The sequence below is a fragment of the Aristolochia californica genome, unplaced genomic scaffold (assembly GCF_029961685.1).
Source record: "Aristolochia californica isolate CCGP_79_NKW_82.1479 unplaced genomic scaffold, dmAriCali1.0.hap1 SCAF_15, whole genome shotgun sequence".
NCBI lineage: Eukaryota > Viridiplantae > Streptophyta > Magnoliopsida > Piperales > Aristolochiaceae > Aristolochia > Aristolochia californica.
In genome coordinates, this window is record NW_027181826.1 from 2,343,746 (window position 1) to 2,364,165 (window position 20,420).

Consider the following 20,420-nt stretch of genomic DNA (forward strand, 5'->3'; position numbering starts at 1 on the left):
GCCCAAAACCCCAAACCCCAAACCCCCCCCCCCCCGAAAAAAAAAACCTAAAAAACCCTAGAGCTTAAAAACAATAAACCCCCTAAACCTTAAAAACCATAAACCCCCCTAAACCTTAAAAACCATAAACCCCCCTAAACCTTAAAAATTATAATCCCTAAAATACCATAAACCCCTAGCCTAAACCTTACCCGAAACACAAACCATAAAAAAAAAAAACTAAACCATCAAACCCTAAACCCTATCACCTACTAAACTCTAAACCCTAAACATTAATTCCAGGACTTAATACATTAAAAGCCCTAAACCCTACACCCTAATTCCAAACCCTAAACCCAAAAAACCTTATAGCTTAAAAACCCTAAACCCCCTAAACCTTTAAAACCCTAATCCCTAAAATACCCTTAACCATAAACCCTAATTACGCACTAAACCCTAAACCCTAATCCCTAAAATACCATAAACCCTAAACCGTAACCCTAAATCCCAAAATAATGCACAAATAACCCCCAATTACGCACTGAAAATAAATTTAAATCAAATAAAACACTAATTTAATGAAAAAAATTCGGGTTTAGGCATACCTTCTGAAATTTGGGGAAATCCGAAGCCGAAGGGTGAAATCGAAGGGGAAAATCCGAAGCCGAAGGGTGAAATCGATGCCTAATCGATGCCTAATCGAGACTAGCCAGAGAGATAAGAGAGTCGGAGGCTGAAAGGGAGAAGAGAGGGAGAAGACAGAGAAGAAAGGGAGGTCGGGAGGGGATAGAGAGAGAGAAGCGAGAGAGAGCTTGTCCGAGAGAAGACAGGGAGTCACGGAGACGAGAGAGGGGGTTCGACAGAGAGGGCGAGGCCGAGAGAAGACCGAGAGTTGAAGCCGGAGACGAGAGGGAACTAAGATAGTGGCCGAGATCAACGTCGGGGACGCAGGGAGACGAAGGCCGAGAACAATGTCGGGGGCACAGGGAGACGAGAGAGGGAAGGGAGTGCGGGAGAGAGGAAGAAAAAAGAAAAAACGACGCGCGATGGGGGGGGTGTGAGGAGAGAGAGCGAGGCCGAGGGCGTCGCCAGTCCTTCAATTCGAAGAAGATCAAAACGGGCTTTCTTCCACATGATTGAAATTAAATCGTGGAGATGAAGGGCCCCTTCATCCCCTGCATCGAGATGAAGCTTCATCTGCGCTCCACTAATGACTTCAAGTGGAGAAGGACGTTATGTAGTTGAAGATCATCTTGTCCTTCAAGTTGACTAACGCCCCCTAAGATTTGAGTCAAAATTCATTTCAACTCAGTTTACGAGCTAGTAAAAGTGTATAATCTCGATCAGTCACTTTCCTTTTAAATTTTGGATAAGCGAGAGGGTAATTAATTTCACTTCGATCGTTAGTGGAATGTCACATCGTTATGAAGTTGACGAATGTGATGTCACATCGTTATGATGTGACGAATGAGTGATGCCGATTCATCTACTATCCGACTATCTTGATGAAGGCTATGAGAGTGAAATGTTATCCTCGAAATTAATGTTAACCTCAACCTCAACCTCTTGTTCAGATCTCGGCAACTACCACATACGACAGCATTAACTGCATCTGGGGCCGATGTCTGTCGTGCATTGACCTTCTTTACTCACAGCCATGAAGGAGAATTGCATCCCTGTCGAGCAAGGATCAAATGGTACTCCAACCCCTGGTCTGACTTCAACAAGATTCACAAATGAGCATCTATGAGCAGGTCGTGTTTTATAATTTGGGTATCCAGAATCTAATACGAAGTAAAAAAATTTCAATGGATATCCTGGTGGAAGACAAGGCTCAGCATAGAAAGCTATAGGAGTCCAGAAAGAAAGACGGAGGCTGTCATTTTTTAGCTGTAAACCAAATGAGGTCTGAACGCCTGGTGATCGATACACTGTAAATTTTGTCCCATTGAGCGGCAATAAGGTCCTACGTTCGCGATAAGGAGACGGACCAGACGGCCATCTCAAGTCACGAGCGGCAAGCGACACGACTCCAGGTGATTCGTTGCAACGGAGAAGAAGAATGGCCTCGCAAGCGAACGGATCGCCGTTGCCGGAGACGACCATCCACGTTGCCATGTTCCCATGGTTCGCCTTCGGTCATATCAACCCCTTCGTACAACTCGCCAACAAGATCGCTGCCCATGGTGTTAGAGTCTCCATCTTTTCCGCTCCAGGTAACATCCCCCGTATCACCTCTGCTCTCAAGAGCGGACCTGGTTACAGCACCGCATTGGTCCCCGTCCATATTCCGCCCGTCGACGGCCTCCCCCCCGGCGTCGAGAGCACAGCCGAGATGACTCCGGCCATGGCTGAGCTCCTCAAGCTCGCCGTCGATCAGATGGGACCACAGATTGAAGCGCTCTTTGCCCAACTTCGTCCCGACATCATTGTCTTTGATTTCGCCATGCAGTGGCTCCCCCCTATCGCCCATAAACATGGCATCAAATCAGTTTTCTTTTCTATTTTTAAAGCGATCGCGATTGCTTACCTGGTGGTTCCTAGCCGGCTGAAAGACGGCCAGCCTCCTACTATCGAGGACCTCAAGAGACCCCCGGCGGGCCTTGAAATTGAGACTCTGCCGACCTTCAAAGAGTACGAATGCCGCGAGTTCCACTACGCGTACGAGAGATTCGGCGGGCCCTGTGCGTTCGATAGGTTTTTGGCCTGCGTGCAGGGCTGCGATGCCTTCCTGATGAAGACGTGTTTGGAGATGGAAGGTCCTTACGTCAAATACATTGAGAGCCAGTACAAGAAGCCTGTCTTATTAACCGGTCCAATCGTTCCAGATCCGCCGTCCGGCGAGTTGGAGGATAGGTGGGCCGACTGGCTCTCTCGCTTCCCGGAAAAAGCAGTCATTCTCTGTGCTTTCGGTAGCGAAGTGTTTCTTAAAGACGATCAGATCAAGGAACTTGCTTGGGGACTAGAGATGACGGGTGAGCCCTTCATTCTGGTCCTAAGGTTCACCGAAAATGAAGAGTGCAGGCTCAAGGAGGCTCTGCCGGAAGGGTTCCAGGAAAAGGTGAAGGAGAGGGGACGGTGCACACCGGTTGGATACCGCAGCAGCTGCTCCTGGCTCACCCTAATGTCGGATACTTCATCACCCACGCCGGGTCATGCTCCATCATCGAAGGCCGGATCAACGACTTGCAACTAATTTTCCTCCCGCAGAGACTTGACCAATTCTTAAACACGAAGCTCGTGGTTTGTAATCTCAAGTCCGGAGTGGAAGTGAAGAGGAACGAAGAGGACGGGTTTTTCACGAAAGATGATTTGTGCGAGGCCGTGAAGGTGGCAATGGCTTCCGAGAGAGGAGATGAATGGATAGATTTCCTTCGTCATAGAGAGAAACAGGAGGGATTTACCTGGGATTTAGTGGGAAAAATGAAGGAGATGGTGATTAAAGGGTCCGAATCCCGCGACTCTGTCTCTGCTGCAGTATGCGAAAGTCGGGATGGCGTCTCGGCGGCTGACTCCGGAGAGACAGGTATAAACTAGGGAATTTTACTAAAATACCTATTTAAAATAAATTATTTTTAAAAATACTGATGGTCATCGAAATATTTCTAAAACTACCTAACTTTAACCGGTCAAATGCCTATGTGTGCAGTCATAAGTGACACATAAGCTTTGATTGCTTATGTGTTGTCATGTCATCAGTACAGTAACATAGGTCGACATGTCGTCTGCCATGTCATTATTTTACCGTGTCATCTACCACATAATCTGCCACATCATTAAATAAAAAATTATTTTAAAAAAAAATTAAAAAATCTTATACATATCGTTCCATGTAAGCCCTCACTTGTATGTTTTTTTCTCAAAAATCTCTCTTCCTCAATCTTTCTCCTCGCGTCTCCTCTCGCCCCCTCTCCTCTCACCGCTGCCGCCGCTCTGCCTCAATCGCTCGCTCTCCTACTGCCGCCGCTCGCTCCCCTGCTACCGCCGCTTGGCCTTAGTCGCTCGCTCTCCTACTACTGCCGCCGCTCGGCCTCGGTCGCTCGCTCCTCTGCTGTCGTTTGCTCTCTTGTTGTCGCCGCTCAACCTGGCCCTCTCCTACTGCTGCTGCCGCTCGGCCTCGGTCGCTCGCTCCTCTGCTGTCGCTTGCTCTCTTGTTGTCGCCGCTCAATCTGGCCCTCGACGCGCACCCCACCCCCCCCCCCCCCCCCCCCCCCCCCCTGTTTTCTGATTCAACTAACCCAACTAGCCTAACTTGCAAATGTGATGAGATCAGTCATGGCAGTTCAAATGGATGAATAATATTTTATTGCATCGACGTTTTCCGATCCTTAAAAACGACGGAATCCGGTTTGTTGTTCTGTTCAATTTTTTAACCTTCATAGACTTTGCTAAACCTTTATCAATCTGCAGGCTCGATTCGCTAAGGGTGGTAATTATAACTAATTATTTATTTTACAATTTTATTCTGTTATAAAAAAGTAACATAAATAAAAATATTAATAATTTGTAAATATTTATTAATTTACCCTTTTATTATTTATCCAATAAATTTCGTTTTATAAATATTTTTTTCTCCGTATGCAAGTAAAAAAAGCCTCTCTTTATAAATAGTGATGATTTAGTTTAAAAATACTTGCTTGAAAATAATTTAATAATATATTAATTAATATGTTAACATGATTAATCATATTATTTTCATTTCAATAGGTTTTTATTAGATTTATCATGATTTTAAGTAGAATTTTAAAATTTTATCTGTCAATAGTTAATTTACAAACCAAATTACTTTTAAGTAATCAAAATTATTAATAATTTTGGTTTTTTCTATTTTTGGCTTCGAGACTTAAAATTTATTACTTTCCCCAAAGATAAATGTCCAATATTGTAGATATTAGGTAATAAAACATGTATCTTATTTTTTGAATTTTTTAAAAAAAATTATTCAATTTTTTTTTTTATTTAATGACGTGGCAGCTTATGTGGCAGATGACGTGGTAAAATAATGACGTGTCAGACGATGTGTCGATTTATGTTATTGCACTGATGATGTGTCGACACATAAGTAGTCAAAGCTTATGTGTCGCTTTTGACTGCGCACATAGGCATTTGACCGGTCAAAGTTGGGTAGTTTTAGAAATATTTTGATGACATCGGTGTTTCTGAAAATAATTGATTTTAAATGGGTATTTTAGTGAAATTCCTATATAAACTATCTGGGATCTCTTTTTAACGGGTTCCTGGTGTTGAAGATACTGTCTTAAGAGATTGATCCTCAATCAATTAAGGATCATTGCCCTGTTTAGGGTCTTCCATTACAGGAGCTAATTAAGCTCAATCATTCCTTGTCTGTACAAATCAAATATCTTTTAATCAATTATAAATCCCTATAATTGGGATATAACTCCTATAAATTAATGAAAGCATGACACCTCATTAGTGTGGTGAATTTTAAATCATTCTCATGGTATCAGAGCTATTCTGGATTAACATTCTGTGATCCTCTATAGCCTTTGAATCTTCTTCTGATATTCTCTCTTTTAACACCATGATTCACATGGTTGCCATCAAACTTTCATCTTCCCATTATATTCTATGGAAGAGTCAGTTCCTTCCGCTCCTCGATAGTCAAGGCTTGCTGGGTCATGTGGATGGTACCCTTGTGCCACTACCTCTTTTTGACCCTCCCACGTCTCAGACACCAAACCTCAAGCACTCATCGTGGAAAGCTACTGACCAGCGCCTTCTCAGTCTTCTTCTCTCTTCTCTGTCCGAAGAAGCTATGGCTGAAGTCGTCGGCTTCTCCACCTCTCGTGAAATATGGCTTGCTCTGAAAATTCCTTCAATCACAGGTCTAAAACCCATGAAATTCGTCTCAAAGACGACCTTCAATTGATGAAAAGAGGAGCTTGATCGGTGATGGTATACACCCGCGCATTCAAGGTCCTGTGCGACCAACTTCACGCCATCGGTCGTCCCGTTGATGACACCGACAAGGCTCACTGGTTCCTCCGTGGTCTTGGCCTGGAATTCTCTGAGTTTTCCTCCGCCCAAATGGCCCAAACCCCCTTACCCTATTTTTTCGACACTGCATCTCGCGCAGAAGGCTTCGAGATTTTTCAGAAATCTCTCGAGCCCACGACTCCCTCCACCGTGGCCTTCACTGCCAAGTGCGTCCCTTCTCGCCATTGACAGGGTCGCGGAAACAGCCACGACGGCCACTTCAGTTCCGAAAACAGAGGAGCCCCCATCTCCGGCCACGGTCACAGCCCGCACGGTGATTCCGGTCACAACCCAGGCCATCCCATCGCCACCAACGGTTGTCGTCCCCCACGGTGCCAGATCTGCCGCCAGGAAGGGCACTATGCCGATCGATGTCGGCAACGGTATTCACGAGAGGAATACTCTTTGGCGCATCTCGCCGAATCATTTAATCAAACCTGTTCTATGTCCGAAAATCAAAATTCGGACTGGTTCGTGGATACGGGGGCCTCGGCCCACATGACTCTGGCCCACTCCTTGTTGGATCAATCGGTTATCTACACAGGTAAGGATCGTGTAATTGTGGGGAATGACGCGTCCCTACCTATTACCCATACCGGTTACTTTTCTCCCTCCCCAGATATTCAATTATTAGATGTTTTGGTTGTTCCCCATCTTACTAAAAATCTTTTGTTTATTAGTAAATTAACAAATGATTTTCCTTTCTCCGTTACGTTTACTAATAATTTTTTCACTATTCAGATTCGCCAAATGGGAAAGGTGGTGGCAACCAGTCGGCGTGATGGAGGCCTATATGTGCTAGAGTGTGGAAATTTCACATTTATTTCCGTTTTGAAAAATAAATCTCTTCATGCCTCCTATGATTTATGACATGCACGATTAGGCCATGTGCATCATTATGTTATTTCCTTATTAAATAAAAATGGACATCTTCATCTTACTTCCTTATTGCCCTCTCCGCATTTATGTGTTACATGTCAACTTTCCAAAAGTCATCGTTTGCCTTATCTTCGCAATGCAAAAAGGTCGTCTAATTTGTTAGATTTAATTCATTGCAATATATGGGGTCCTTCACCAGTACCATCGAATTTGGGTTTTATTTACTATGTTTTATTTATTGATGATTATTCTCGCTTTACTTGGCTTTATCCATTGAAATTGAAGTATGATTTCTATGATACCTTTCTTCAATTTCAAAAATTTGTTGAAAACCAACATTCTGCTTGTTTCAAAAAATTTCAAAGCGATGGTGGTGCAGAATTTACTAGCACTCGTTTTAAACACCATCTCCGCTCTTCGGGAATTCATCATCAATTGTCTTGTCCCTACACTCCTGACCAAAATGGCCGCGCAGAACGAAAACACTGTCATTTGACTGAAACTGGTTTGGCCCTACTCTTCCATTCCCACATTTCTCCTCGCTACTGGGTTGACGCTTTTAGCACTGTTGCCCACACCACTTCTCAGAGGTAAGTCCCCCTTTGAAATTATTTATGGTATTTCTCCAAATTATGACAATTTTCATCCCTTTGGTTGTCGTGTCTACCCATGTTTACGTGATTATATGCCCAATAAATTCTCGCTGCGTAGTATTCCTTGCATCTTTATGGGCTATAGCTTATCGTACAAAGGGTTTTGCTATCTTAATCCTGTCACCTCTAGACTTTATATCACTCATCATGCTCAATTTGATGAGACTTATTTCCCATCCCAAGACTCTTCCCAGGCTCAACCTTTATCCTCTCTCCATTTCTCCAACTCTCTGGAACCCAGTTTCTCTTCTACTGTCATGCCCCTATCCCTTCCGGCGCCCCATTCCCGACATATTACTCAATCTGACTCTCGTCCTTGTGTTATTTGCACTAATCCCGTGGATGAGTCTTTGCAGGCCCCTCATTCTCTTACAGGACCTACCATGCCACACACTGATTCCACTGCTCCTGTTGCTACTATTCCGGTGGGTTCTCATCCTATGGTCACACGCGCCAAAGCTGGCATTTTCAAACCCCGTCACTCGGCTGATCTGGCGTACTCTGGCTCCTTTGGTCTATTTTATGCTCTCCTAACATCCACTGAGCCTAAAGGGTTCAAATCTGCTGCCAAGAATCCTGCCTGGCTTGCCGCTATGGATGAATAAATTCAAGCTCTTCAAAATAATCATACCTGGATTTTGGTACCTCGACCAGCTCATACCAATATTGTGGGTTCTAAATGGGTCTTTTGAACCAAATATTTGCTTGATGGTTCTATTGAGCGGTTCAAAGCTCGTCTCGTCGCAAAGGGGTTTACACAAGTACCAGGTCTCGACTACACCGACACCTTCAGTCCTGTCATCAAAGCTACCACTATTCGGGTTGTGTTCTCTATTGCTATTACTCATCGTTGGTCTCTCCGCTAATTGGATGTCAAGAATGTTTTCCTCAATGGTCATCTCAATGAACGCGTCTATATGGAACAACCGCCTGGGTATATTGATCCTCGCTTTTCTGATCATGTTTGCAAGCTTCAGAAAGATCTCTATGGTTTCAAGCAAGCCCCTCGAGCTTGGTTCCAGCGGTTCAGCTCTTTCCTTACACATCTTGGCTTCCACTGCAGTCGGGTTGATCCTTCGCTCTTCGTCTTTCATCTGCACTCTAACATCCTTTATCGGCTCTTATATGTTAATGATATTATTATTACGGGAACAACCCTTCTATGCTTGATAGCTTTGCCAGCAAGCTTCATTCTGAGTTCGCTACAAATGACATGGTTCTCTCAGCTACTTCCTTGGTCTTGAAGTCACACCCATCGCTGATGGGCTATTTCTTAGTCGGCTGAAATATGCGCGCAACATTCTTGCCCGGGCTCAATTACTTGACAGCAAGCCTGTGCACACTCCTATGGTGGTTTCTTAATATCTATCCTCTGTTGGTCAGTTATTTTTGGATCCCACTCTTTACCGATCTCTTGTTGGTGCTCTTCAATATTTGACCATCACGCGTCCCGACATTGCTCATATTGTCAACTCGGTCAGTCAGTTTCTGCACTCTCCCATTGCTAACCACTTCCTTGCTGTTAAGTGTATTCTTCGGTATGTCAAAGGCACTCTTCATTATGGTCTATCATTTCACCCGTCTGCTTCTCCTGGCTCTTTAGTTGCTTATTCTAATGCTGACTGGGCCGGCTGTCCTGACACTCGCTACTCCACCTCGGGTTACTCTATTTACCTTGGTGACAACGTAGTCTCCTGGAGTGCCAAGAAGCAACCTACAGTTTCTCGTTCCAACTGTGAGTTTGAATATCGTGCTCTTGCTCTCACGACCGCCGAACTTCTCTGGTTAACCCATCTTCTTCATAACGACAAAGTATCCATTCCCAAGCGGCCACTTCTCTTATACGATAACAAAAGAGGCTCTTTTCTTGAGCTATAACCCTGTTATTCACAAGCGGGCCAAAAAATGTTGAGCTAGACATTCACTTTCTGTGAGAACTTGTTGTTGCTGGAAAGATTCGCACTCAATATGTGCCCCCTCACTTACAGGTTGCGGATATCTTCACCAAAAGCGTCTCTCGCCCTCTATTTTAGTTTTTTCGGTTCAAGCTACACGTCTGTCCTAATCCGACGCTGCTTGTGGGGGGCTGTTGAAGATACTGCCTTAAGAGATTGATCCTCAATCAATTAAGGATCATAGAATTGATTCTCAATAAATTAAGGATCATTGCCCTGTTTAGGACCTTCCGTTACATGAGTTAATTAAGCTCAATCATTCCTTGTCTGTACAAATCAAATATCTTGTAATCAATTGTAAATCCATGTAATTGGGATATCACTCCTATAAATTAATGAAAACATAACACCCCATTAGTGTGGTGAATTTTAAATCATTCTCATATGGAAAAACATGTAGCTCTAATAGATTAACAACAGGTGAGCTCTCAAGCTACTGTTTTTTATTCCTCTGATAGGTGTGGAGATTCATTGAAACCAAATAGTTTCTTGACTCTTAAACAAGAAGCAACCTTGGATCTTTCGAATAAGGTTCAGCCGGGTGGGGATTCCCTGAGCGCAGATAATTGTGGTTGTTCATGGTTTTCCGTAGTTGATCACCCGTGAAAATGGGATACGGGGTAGAAGCCTGATTTTCACACCTCCACTTCTTTGCTAGTTTGATGCGTCTGTTTGCACCGGATCTCGCCTCACCGAACCCATCGGTACTAAGAAAAACAACAAGTACCCCTTGGGGTTGGTATTAGCTGAAATGGTCCGACCGGTTTATGGGTTTGTTTTGAACTCCATGAAAAAAAATACGAATTTAACTATTATTAATTCAGAAAATAGTTAAAAAATAATAATTTGAGCATTATCTCATTTCACTAATTATTTGTGGAAATAATAATGGTCAAATTCTTGTTTTTTTTTGTTTTCTAGAAGTTCCAAACAAACCCTAAAGGTATCTAATTGGTTTTTAAACCTATACCAACCTAGGATATAATGCAACATTGTAACAATCAAATAGGAGATATCACATAAAAAAAAACTATAAGCAATTCTTTTAGGCGATGACTTTTTCCATAAACACTGCAAATATATTTTTAGTAGAAATATATTTCTAGGGACCATTAGTGTCTCATGTTCTTTATAAACACTTTTCTAGTTGGAAATTCTTACTAGGATAATCATATAATTGTTTAGATAAAAAAAATTTAATCAAGATGGCCAAAAAATCAGATAAAATTTTTTTGAATAAATATTTGATAATTGATGTTGTAATACTTTCATCACAAGTTAATTTTTCATACAATTTTGTTTTTGATATTTTATTTTACTAAAAATTGTTTGGATAAGTATGGTAATATTTGAGATTGATTATTAATTTTTATTTATTTCCATGGAAAAAGGCACTAACAGATCCTTTTAATTTTCCTTGAAAATTTCTAAATTTTTCATGTAATTTCCTTGTAAGTCACTAATAGGATCTTATCGGAAGGTTTCTTGGAATATCCTAAGAAAAATATTTCTAGCTTTTCCTAGGATATAAACTTCCATCCACGAACATTAACAGGGCCTTAGTATCAGAAGGTTTCTTGAAATATCCTAACTGAAAATGAATATGACGAAGGTAAAATTGAAATTTGGTGTTTGACATAGTTAAATTGAATTTGGATGTAAGTACCGTAGTTTCAAAAAATATCACAATTTTAATAGAAAATACCATAGTTGGAAATATAGACCTCAATTTTAAACTAGAGGTATGTATTAAATTTATAGTGATGCTGAAATTTTTTATTACTTTTTTGTATCTAATAAAATACATGATCCTTTGCAGCATTCAAATGTTGACAATGATGTCGTCCAATTGCTTTGACCAATTTTAAGTTGGATTTGGTTGGATAATGAGCAGCAGAATTTGATCAAAGGATCTGGGAAGACCTTACACTTCAAAATACTTTTGTCACAAGTATATCAAGTAATTCCAGGTTTTGTTATGTTTTCATGGTAGGATCAAATATATCCATATATTAAGTATTTGTTTGGAACCCCTAGAAAAGAAAAGAAAATGAGAATTTGATCCTTATTATTTTTAAAAATAGTTAGTGAAAATGAGACAATGAACAAAAAAAAAATTTACTAACTATTTTTAAGATTAATAATTATCAAATTATTTTTTTTTTCTTTTGCATGGGGTTTCAAACAGATCCAAACGGAATGGTATCTTTGCAGATTCAAATTGGAGATTACGACCTTTGGAGTAATTAGCTTGGAAATAAAAAATAATAGAAAAAGGGTGAGGAGAAATTAGACAAATTGAAAGAGAGAAAACAAATAGTTTCTTCCTATCAGCAAAGAGAATATCCAAATTGAAATATCAAAGAAAATAAGGAGGGAGAGGGTCGTCTTTGCTTTCAGTCTTCCTTGCCCACCTTTTTTTTTGGCTGGGGAGGCTCATGGGGAGACTCATTATAGGCATTAAATGAATTATGATATCACAATTTTATTGGTAATAATTTTTAATTATGGGTTATTATATAAATAACAAAATTATTTATTTCCTTTTATAATAGATTTACACTTTATAATTTTCTGACTCAATTATAGGTTATTGAATGGATGCTATTAAATTACTTATATGAACCATTTAAAAGTCATAATTTTTAATTTCTATTTATTAAGGGTAAATAATATCTTTAGTTAAAAATAAAATTATTAATTTTTATTATTAGATTATTAAATAGCATATAATTTTTAATTAGGTTATCAATTGGTATTTAAAATTAATAGGTTACTAAGAGATACTTAGAACTATATTTTTAAATTATAGTTGTTTACTTTCTATTTATTTATGAGGATATTCCAATCTAGTTTGGAAAGATTGTATAATTTAATAAAATTAACATAAAAACGATTAATTATCTATGGGTTATGAAATAAGTATATAAAACTTTTTCTATTTATGGGTTAAACTTATAAAAAAATTATTATTTAACAAATTTAATATTAACTATATATACTAATTTAATGAGTGTACATAAAATAAGTATAAAATATTATTTTAACATTATAATTATAATTACTAGATACTATTAATTTAAATGAGTGTGCATTAATAAATAAAATAAATTATTTTTTTAAAAATTTATAAACTAATACATTTAAATAATTTAATATAATATTTATTTTATATTATTAGTTAAAAGAGCGTCGAGATGAAGTTCCAATAGTCGACAGAGAGCGAGTGGAAAGAGGGGAAATAGAGAGGGCTAAGAGAGAAAGGTTTAGTGAGGGAAGGTTGAGGATGGAGAAGGAAGGTCAAACAATGGGACAGAGACCGTCGAACAAAACAAAAATTTGAGTCCGAATTCACTTCCCACTCATTTTACCCAGCAGCTAGTTACAGTGAATGATCTTTATCATTCACTTTCCCTTTCAGTTTACTTTTACTGTCCTCCTCCGAGTGCGCAAATTAAGATCAGTGAAAGTGTCATTACTTTGATGGTGAGATGTCACATCGTTATGAAGTGAGGAATAGTGTCGAGTCTGTCGTGTTTTTTGCTGTAAACCAAATGATACACTCTAAATTGTGTCCCCCTCAGCGGCAATAAAGTCCATAAGGAGACGGACCAGACGGGCATTTCAAGTCACGAGCAGCACGCGACCCGACTCCAGGTGATTCGTTGCAAAGGAGAAGAAGAATGGCCTCGCAAGCAAACGGATCGCCGGTGCCGGAGACGACCATCCACGTTGCCATGTTCCCATGGTTCGCCTTCGGTCATATCAACCCCTTCGTACAACTCGCCAACAAGATCGCTGCCCATGGTGTTAGAGTCTCCATCTTTTCCGCACCAGGTAACATCCCCCGTATCACCTCTGCTCTCAAGAGCGGACCTGGTTACAGCACCGCGTTGGTCCCCGTCCATATTCCGCCCGTTGACGGCCTCCCCCCCGGTGTCGAGAGCACAGCCGAGATGACTCCGGCCATGGGTGAGCTCCTCAAGCTCGCCGTCGATCAGATGGGACCACAGATTGAAGCCCTCTTTGCCCAACTTCGTCCCGACATCATTGTCTTTGATTTCGTCATGCAGTGGCTCCCCCCTATCGCCCATAAACATGGCATCAAATCAGTTTTCTTTTCTATTTTTAACGCGATCGGGATTGCTTACCTGGTGGTTCCTAGCCGGCTGAAAGACGGCCAGCATCCTACTATCGAGGACCTCAAGAGACCCCCGGCGGGCCTTGAAATTGAGACTCTGCCGACCTTCAAAGAGTACGAATGCCGCGAGTTCCACTACGCATACGAGAGCTTCGGTGGGCCCCGTGCGTTCGATAGGTTTTTGGCCTGCGTGCAGGGCTGCGATGCCTTCCTGATGAAAACGTGTTTGGAGATGGAGGGTCCTTACGTCAAATACATCGAGAGCCAGTACAAAAGGCCTGTCTTATTAACCGGTCCAATCGTTCCGGATCCGCCGTCCGGCGAGTTGGAGGAGAGGTGGGCTGACTGGCTCTCTCGCTTCCCGGAAAAATCAGTCATTCTCTGCGTTTTCGGTAGCGAAGTGTTTCTCAAAGACGATCAGATCAAGGAGCTTGCTTGGGGACTAGAGATGACGGGTGCGCCCTTCATTCTGGTCCTAAGGTTCACCGAAAATGAAGAGTCCAGGCTCAAGGAGGCTTTGCCGGAAGGGTTCCAGGAGAAGGTGAAGGAGAGGGGGACGGTGCACACCGGTTGGATACCGCAGCAGCTGCTCCTGGCTCACCCTAACGTCGGATACTTCATCACCCACGCCGGGTCAAGCTCCATAATCGAAGGCCCGATCAACGACTCGCAACTAATTTTCCTCCCGCAGAGACTTGACCAATTCTTAATCACGAAGCTCGTGGTTTGTAATCTGAAGGCCGGAGTGGAAGTGAAGAGGAACGAGGAGGACGGGGTTTTCACGAAAGATGATTTGTGCGAGGCCGTGAAGGCGGCAATGGCTTCCGAGAAGGGAGGTGAATGGAGAGATTTCCTTCGTCATAGAGAGAAACAGGAGGGATTTATCGTGGATTTAGTGGGAAAAATGAAGGAGATGGTGATTGAAGGGTCCGAATCCCGCGACTCTGTTTCTGCTGCAGTACATAATCCCGTGGAAGCACTTGAAACATAATCCTGGAGAGACAGGTATAAACTATCTGGGATCTCCTTTTCATGGCGCCATTTATGAATGTAAGAAGCGCGTAAAGGGTTCCTGGAAGAACATGTAGCTCTAATAGATTAACAGCAGGTGAGCTCTAAAGCTACTGTTTTTTATTCATCTGATAGGTATGGAGATTCACTGAAACCAAATAGTTTCATGACTCTTAAACAAGAAGCAAGCATGGATCTTTCGACTATGGTTCAGCAGGGTCGGGATTCCCTGTGCGCAGATAATTGTGGCAGTTCAAGGTTTTCCGTAGTTGATCACGCGTGAAAATGGGATACAGGGAAGAAGCCTGATTTTCAAACCTCCGCTTCTCTGCTGGTTCTCTGCTAGTTTGATGCGTCTGTCTCACCGAACCCATCGCCTTCGAACCGAGCCGGCTAGCGAGCGGCTCGAGTTCGGCTCTTGTGGCAGTTCAAGGTGTTCCGTAATATCACGCGTGAAAATGGGATACGGGAAAGAAGCCTGATTTTCAGGGGATGGCTTCGAACCGAGCCGGCTCGTGGGATCGGGATCGGGAGCGAGAGGGGGGGCTCCGTCACAGACGACAGGACCTCGCCGGTGCCACACCTTCGCTCTGCGTCGTCTCGGCGGAAAACCAGAGTGAGAGTCGACGACAAAGAAATAATTTCGCTCCTCGACCTAAGTTGGGAGAAATAATTTTTCTCCCCTCCCACCAAATGATTTCGCACATGTGAGATCTAAACCGACGATTTCGCATATGTGACATCATAAACAAGTAAAAAAAAAAATCTTTTGTCCCTGCCCAGTCGTTCTTCAAAAAAATTAAAAAAATACGTTTTAGTAAAAATACATTCCAAGAGATTATTAGTGGTTTTTTCAATAAATATTAAAAAGACATTTTTAGTAAAAATATAGGGACCATAAGTGCCTACTGTTTTTTTGAAATATTTTTTTAATTAGAAATTTTTATTAAAAAATCATATAATTTTCTAAGTAAATTGTTTTGCCAAGATAGGCTAGAAAACTGTATAGAAAAATTTTGAATAAGTATTTGACAGTTGATGCTATAATACTTTTAGCATGAAGCAATTTTCATAGCAATTTTATATTTGACATTTTATTTGATTAAAAATTTATCAATAAGTATAGTAATATATTAGATTGATTATTAATTTTTATTTATTTCCCTAAAAGTGGCAATAAGAGGTCCATTTAATTTTCCTAAGAAAATTTTAAAATATTTCTAGTAATTTTCTAGTAAGTCTCTAATAGTAATAGGATTTTATTTAAAGGTTTTTTTTTTTAATGTGTATCCTAGGAAAAATATTTCTAGTTTTTCCTATAATATAAATTTTCAATCAGGGCACCAAGGAGGCCATAGTAAATTTTTTGCCATATTCAAAAATTACAAAATAAGCTAGATAACATTTGGGGTAAAAAAGATTAATATTGGTGGGTTCTAATCTATTATCGAGATTCAATCCCAAACCTCCCCTATCATTTTTTTTAAAAAAATATATGCCTAATTTTAAAGATAATTTATTTGACATATATTTTATGTAGAGTATTAAATGTAGGTTAACCTCGAACTCGGTTAAAATTATTAGGCTCAAGCTTGATTACAATTTTATAGTTTGTAAATTTATAATAGATTTATAGTTTTTATTTGGGTGATTGTAAATTGAAATTGATATTTCATTTAATTTAGTTGTGTTAGATTATTGTATGGAGTTTATTCATAATGTTATGCAATGTATGGAGTGTTTAGACTATTTTAAGGAGTGTATAAACAATTTCATAGAGTGTATATGGAATGTTTATGCAAGTATTATGTATATAGATTATGCCCAATTTTAAGTAGAGGTCATGCTGAATTTTATATAGGTATTATATACATAGATTATTCTCGATTTTAAGTAGAGGTCATGCCCAATCTTATACTTGTATTATATATATAGGTTATGCCCAATTTTATGTAAAATGTATGCATAATTTTACATAGAATTTATTTGATATATAATTTTTGAAGAATTTTAAATATATGTTGAAGCTCGAGCTCGGCTCGAACTCGGTTAAAATTTTTGGGCTCGAACTCGATAACAATTTTAGGCTCGAGACGAGGTTCGGCTCGAAATATTTAAATCAAGCTCGACTCGAACATAGGCAGGTTTGGGTTCGGCTCGACTCAATGCCACCCCTACCCATCAGTTCTAAGAAAAAACCAAGTACTCTGTGGGGTTGGTATTAGCTGAAATGGTCCGATTGGATTAAGGGTTTGTTTAGAACTCCATGACCAAAAAAAAGAAAATAATAATTTAACTATTATTATTTTAAAAAATAGTTAATGAAAGAAGAATATGAGCATTATCTCATTTTCATGTCAAATTCTTGTTTTTATTCTTTTATTTTCTAGGGGTTCCAAACATTCCCTGAAGGTATCTAATTGATCTTTAAACCAATACCAATTTGCGCAAGGTGGTGCTAGAATGTAATGCAACACTGTAACAATCAATTAGGAGTAATCACATAAAAAAAATCTATAAGCAAATCTTTTAGGCGGTGACATTTCCCATAAACATCGAAAAAATATTTTTAGTAGAAATATAATTTTAGGGACCATTAGTGTCTCATATTATTTGGAAACATTTTTCTACTTGAAAATTCTTACCAGGATAATCATATAATTGTTTAGATAAAAAATATCACAATTTTAACAGAAAATACCATAGTTGGAAATATAGACCTCAATTTTAAACTAGAGGTATGCATTAAATTTATAGTGATGCTGAAAATTTTTATTAATTTTTTGTGTCTAATAAAATACACGATCCTTTGCAACATTCAAATGTTGACAGGGATGTCGTCCAACTGCTTTGACCAACATAATTGGATCAAAGGATTAGGGAAAGGGTAAGGAGAAATTAGACAAATTGGAGGAAAGAAAACAAATATTAGATAAAATAATGTGGGAGGGTACCATTTTCCTTTGGTCTTCCTTGCCCACTTATTTATTGGCTGGGGAGGTTCATTATTGATATTAAATGAATTATGGTATTACAATTTTATTGGTAATAATAATATTTAATTATGGGTTATTATATAAATAACTAAAAATTATTTTTTTCTATTTAAAATAGATTTATACTTTATAATTTTCTAAAAAAATTATAGGTATGGTTGCTATTAAATTAGTTATATGAATCATTTAAAACTTTAATTTTTACTTTCTAGTTATTAAGGGTTTATTATTAGATTATTAAATAGAATATAATTTTTAATGGCTTATCAATTGGTATTTAAAATTAATAGTTTTATTTATGAGGATATCCCAATCTAGTTTGGAAAGATTGTATCTTTAGTTAAAAATAAAATTATTAATTTTTTATTTTAGATTATTAAATAGAATTTAATTTTTAATAGGTTATCAATAGGTATTTAAAATTAATAGTTTTATTTTAATAGGATATCCCAATCTAGTTTGGAAAGATTGTATAATTTAATAAAATTAACATAGGAAGAATTAATTATCTATGGGTTATTAAATAAGTATATAAAAGTTTTTCTATTTATGGGTTAAACTTATAAAAAATTTATCATTATTTAGCAAATTTAATATTAACTATATATACTAATGTAATGAGTCTACATAAAATAAGTTTAAATAGTATTTTAACATTATAATTGTAATTATTAGATAATATTAATTAAATGAGGGTGTTAATATAAATAAAATAAAATAAAATAAAATTTTAAATAGTTTAAACTAATAATTTTAAATAATTTAATATAATATTTATTTTATATTATCCATATGTTCGAACCTGCCTATATTCAAGCTGGGTTTTATTTAAATATTTCGAACTCGAGTTCGAGCGAAGCCCAGCCTCGAGCCTAATATTGTAATCAAGCTCGAGCCCAATAATTTTAACCGACTTCGAACTAGAGCTCGAGTCGAGTCCGAGCTCCAACCTACATTTAAAACTTTGCATAAAATAGATGTCAAATAAACTGTATATAAAACTATGTATAAATTTTACTTAAATTTGGGCTTGACCTCTATATAAAATTGGATATGACCTTTATATAAATTTGGGCATGACCTCTGTATATAAACTCTACAAAAAATTATTCATACACTCTGCATTTTCAGCACTCCTTGAAGGTTTTTCCTAGATTTCTGGATTGGTAAGGTAAAAATTCCATTTTTTTCCTTTTTCTACCTATCTTTGCCTATTGGTCAATTATAACTTTTTCTATTTGATTGATTGTTGCGATTTAGAAGTGTTTGATGATTCCAATTTGAAGAAATTTCTCACATCTACCTGTGTCATCAACCCAATGCTTGATGATCCATAGAGTCAACGTCATCATCGTTCTTGCAATTAGGTCATGATTTCATCGATTAATGGTCTCAATTGCTAGAATTGATCACTATTGGTTCGAAAATTGAATGAATTGGTTGTGAATTGCCTTAATTGAATTTGGTGTCGGGCCCACTTGACTACATAAGCATAGAAATTTTGGGAAAGTGCTTCCCTTTGGTAAATTGACACTCTGGTGTACTAAATTGTGGTGTTTGGTGATATTTAATGGCTGATTCCAATACATGAGTTGTTGTCCAATGGATTGTTGAGAGCTAAGATGTGAAATTCTCTCAGTCTATTCAGATAACTACAATTCGGTTGAATGGTTCGAATTATGTAAACTGGTCTAGATCAGTTTTGATCTATTTGAGGGGTAAAAGAATGACAAAATATATAAATGATGATCCCCTTGTACCTGTTATTGAAGATAAGGTAGCTAGTCACTTTCGGGTAGGCCTTGGACCCAATTTTGGAAAATGTCACTGTTGGAAGTTAGGGCCCAAGCTCACAAGACCAAGGAATACCCACATATCCAAGTGTATTAGAAGATGGGCCCAAGCCCATAAGACCAACAACGACCTATGCATCCAAGAGTTATAGAAGACGGGCTCAAGGCCTACAAAACAAAGATAAGGCTCATAGGCCCACATACAATGATGGCAGGATGGTAAATAAAGAGTTATCTCATAGAGATGACATTGATGTAATTAGATTAAAGTTCCAGGGTTAAAATCCTAAACCCTAAACTCTAAGTTCAGGGGTATTATTGTAATATAATATTTTCATTAATCTATAAATAGAGCTTAAAGGGGTGAATTAGAATAATCAAGTCCATAACCTCTTCTTCTTCGGTTTTCTCCCAATGGGTTTCTCTCCCTTTTTTTCTATGAGCTAAATTCATGGAGTCCTGAAAATCAACATGGTATCAGAGCTTTAATTTTCCGGGACTGGTAGTATGGTTTTTCTGGTTCCAAAAAAAACATATTTTTTCTTTCTTTGTTTGTATTTTTTTTATCTCGTTATTGTCTTTCCCAAACTACAACTCTTGATTTTTCAAGTAAAGTTTCATTTTTCTTTGTTCTATCGTTGCTTAGTTTTTCGTCAATCTTTTTATTAGTTTCTTCGTTATAATTGAAACCATGTTTGTCATCGTCGTTTACATCTACCAAAATTCTCAGTTTGTCCGAAACGGTCATTAACGACCGCCGGCCCAGCACCGGCCTCGTTCGATCTTGGTCAGCAAAACCAGTGTTGTTGCCAATGAATCTGCTGGATTGAATGTTATTAGGAATGTTTCCTCTAGTTTTCCACTGTTCGGTCGGGGAAGAAGGCATTGTTGCCTTATTCAAGTTTCCTAACTTTTAGGAAACTTGAATTAAATCAGCACCAAGCCGGCCCGCTCATGTTCTACTGGGACTCGGACTCGCCTGGGTCAAGCCAACGAACCAGCCAACTTACCGA

General features: G+C 38.9%; 2 protein-coding genes and 1 pseudogene across 2 annotated transcripts; all 3 read left to right on the top strand.

The window, feature by feature from the left end:
* The first annotated feature begins 1,845 nt into the window (after nucleotides 1-1,845).
* On the top strand, nucleotides 1,846-4,147 carry LOC137951818 (anthocyanidin-3-O-glucoside rhamnosyltransferase-like; annotated as a pseudogene).
* A 4,281-nt stretch (nucleotides 4,148-8,428) lies between these two features.
* Nucleotides 8,429-10,072, top strand: LOC137952138 (secreted RxLR effector protein 161-like). The gene is made up of 3 exons (XM_068799206.1): nucleotides 8,429-8,578; nucleotides 8,895-9,295; nucleotides 9,925-10,072. The coding sequence occupies exons 1-3, from the start codon at nucleotides 8,429-8,431 to the stop codon at nucleotides 10,070-10,072; spliced, it is 699 nt and encodes a 232-aa protein (XP_068655307.1).
* A 2,978-nt stretch (nucleotides 10,073-13,050) lies between these two features.
* Nucleotides 13,051-14,745, top strand: LOC137952174 (anthocyanidin-3-O-glucoside rhamnosyltransferase-like). Its single transcript, XM_068799244.1, has one exon. The coding sequence runs from the start codon at nucleotides 13,150-13,152 to the stop codon at nucleotides 14,596-14,598; it is 1,449 nt and encodes a 482-aa protein (XP_068655345.1). The 5' UTR covers nucleotides 13,051-13,149; the 3' UTR covers nucleotides 14,599-14,745.
* Nucleotides 14,746-20,420: the final 5,675 nt, after the last annotated feature.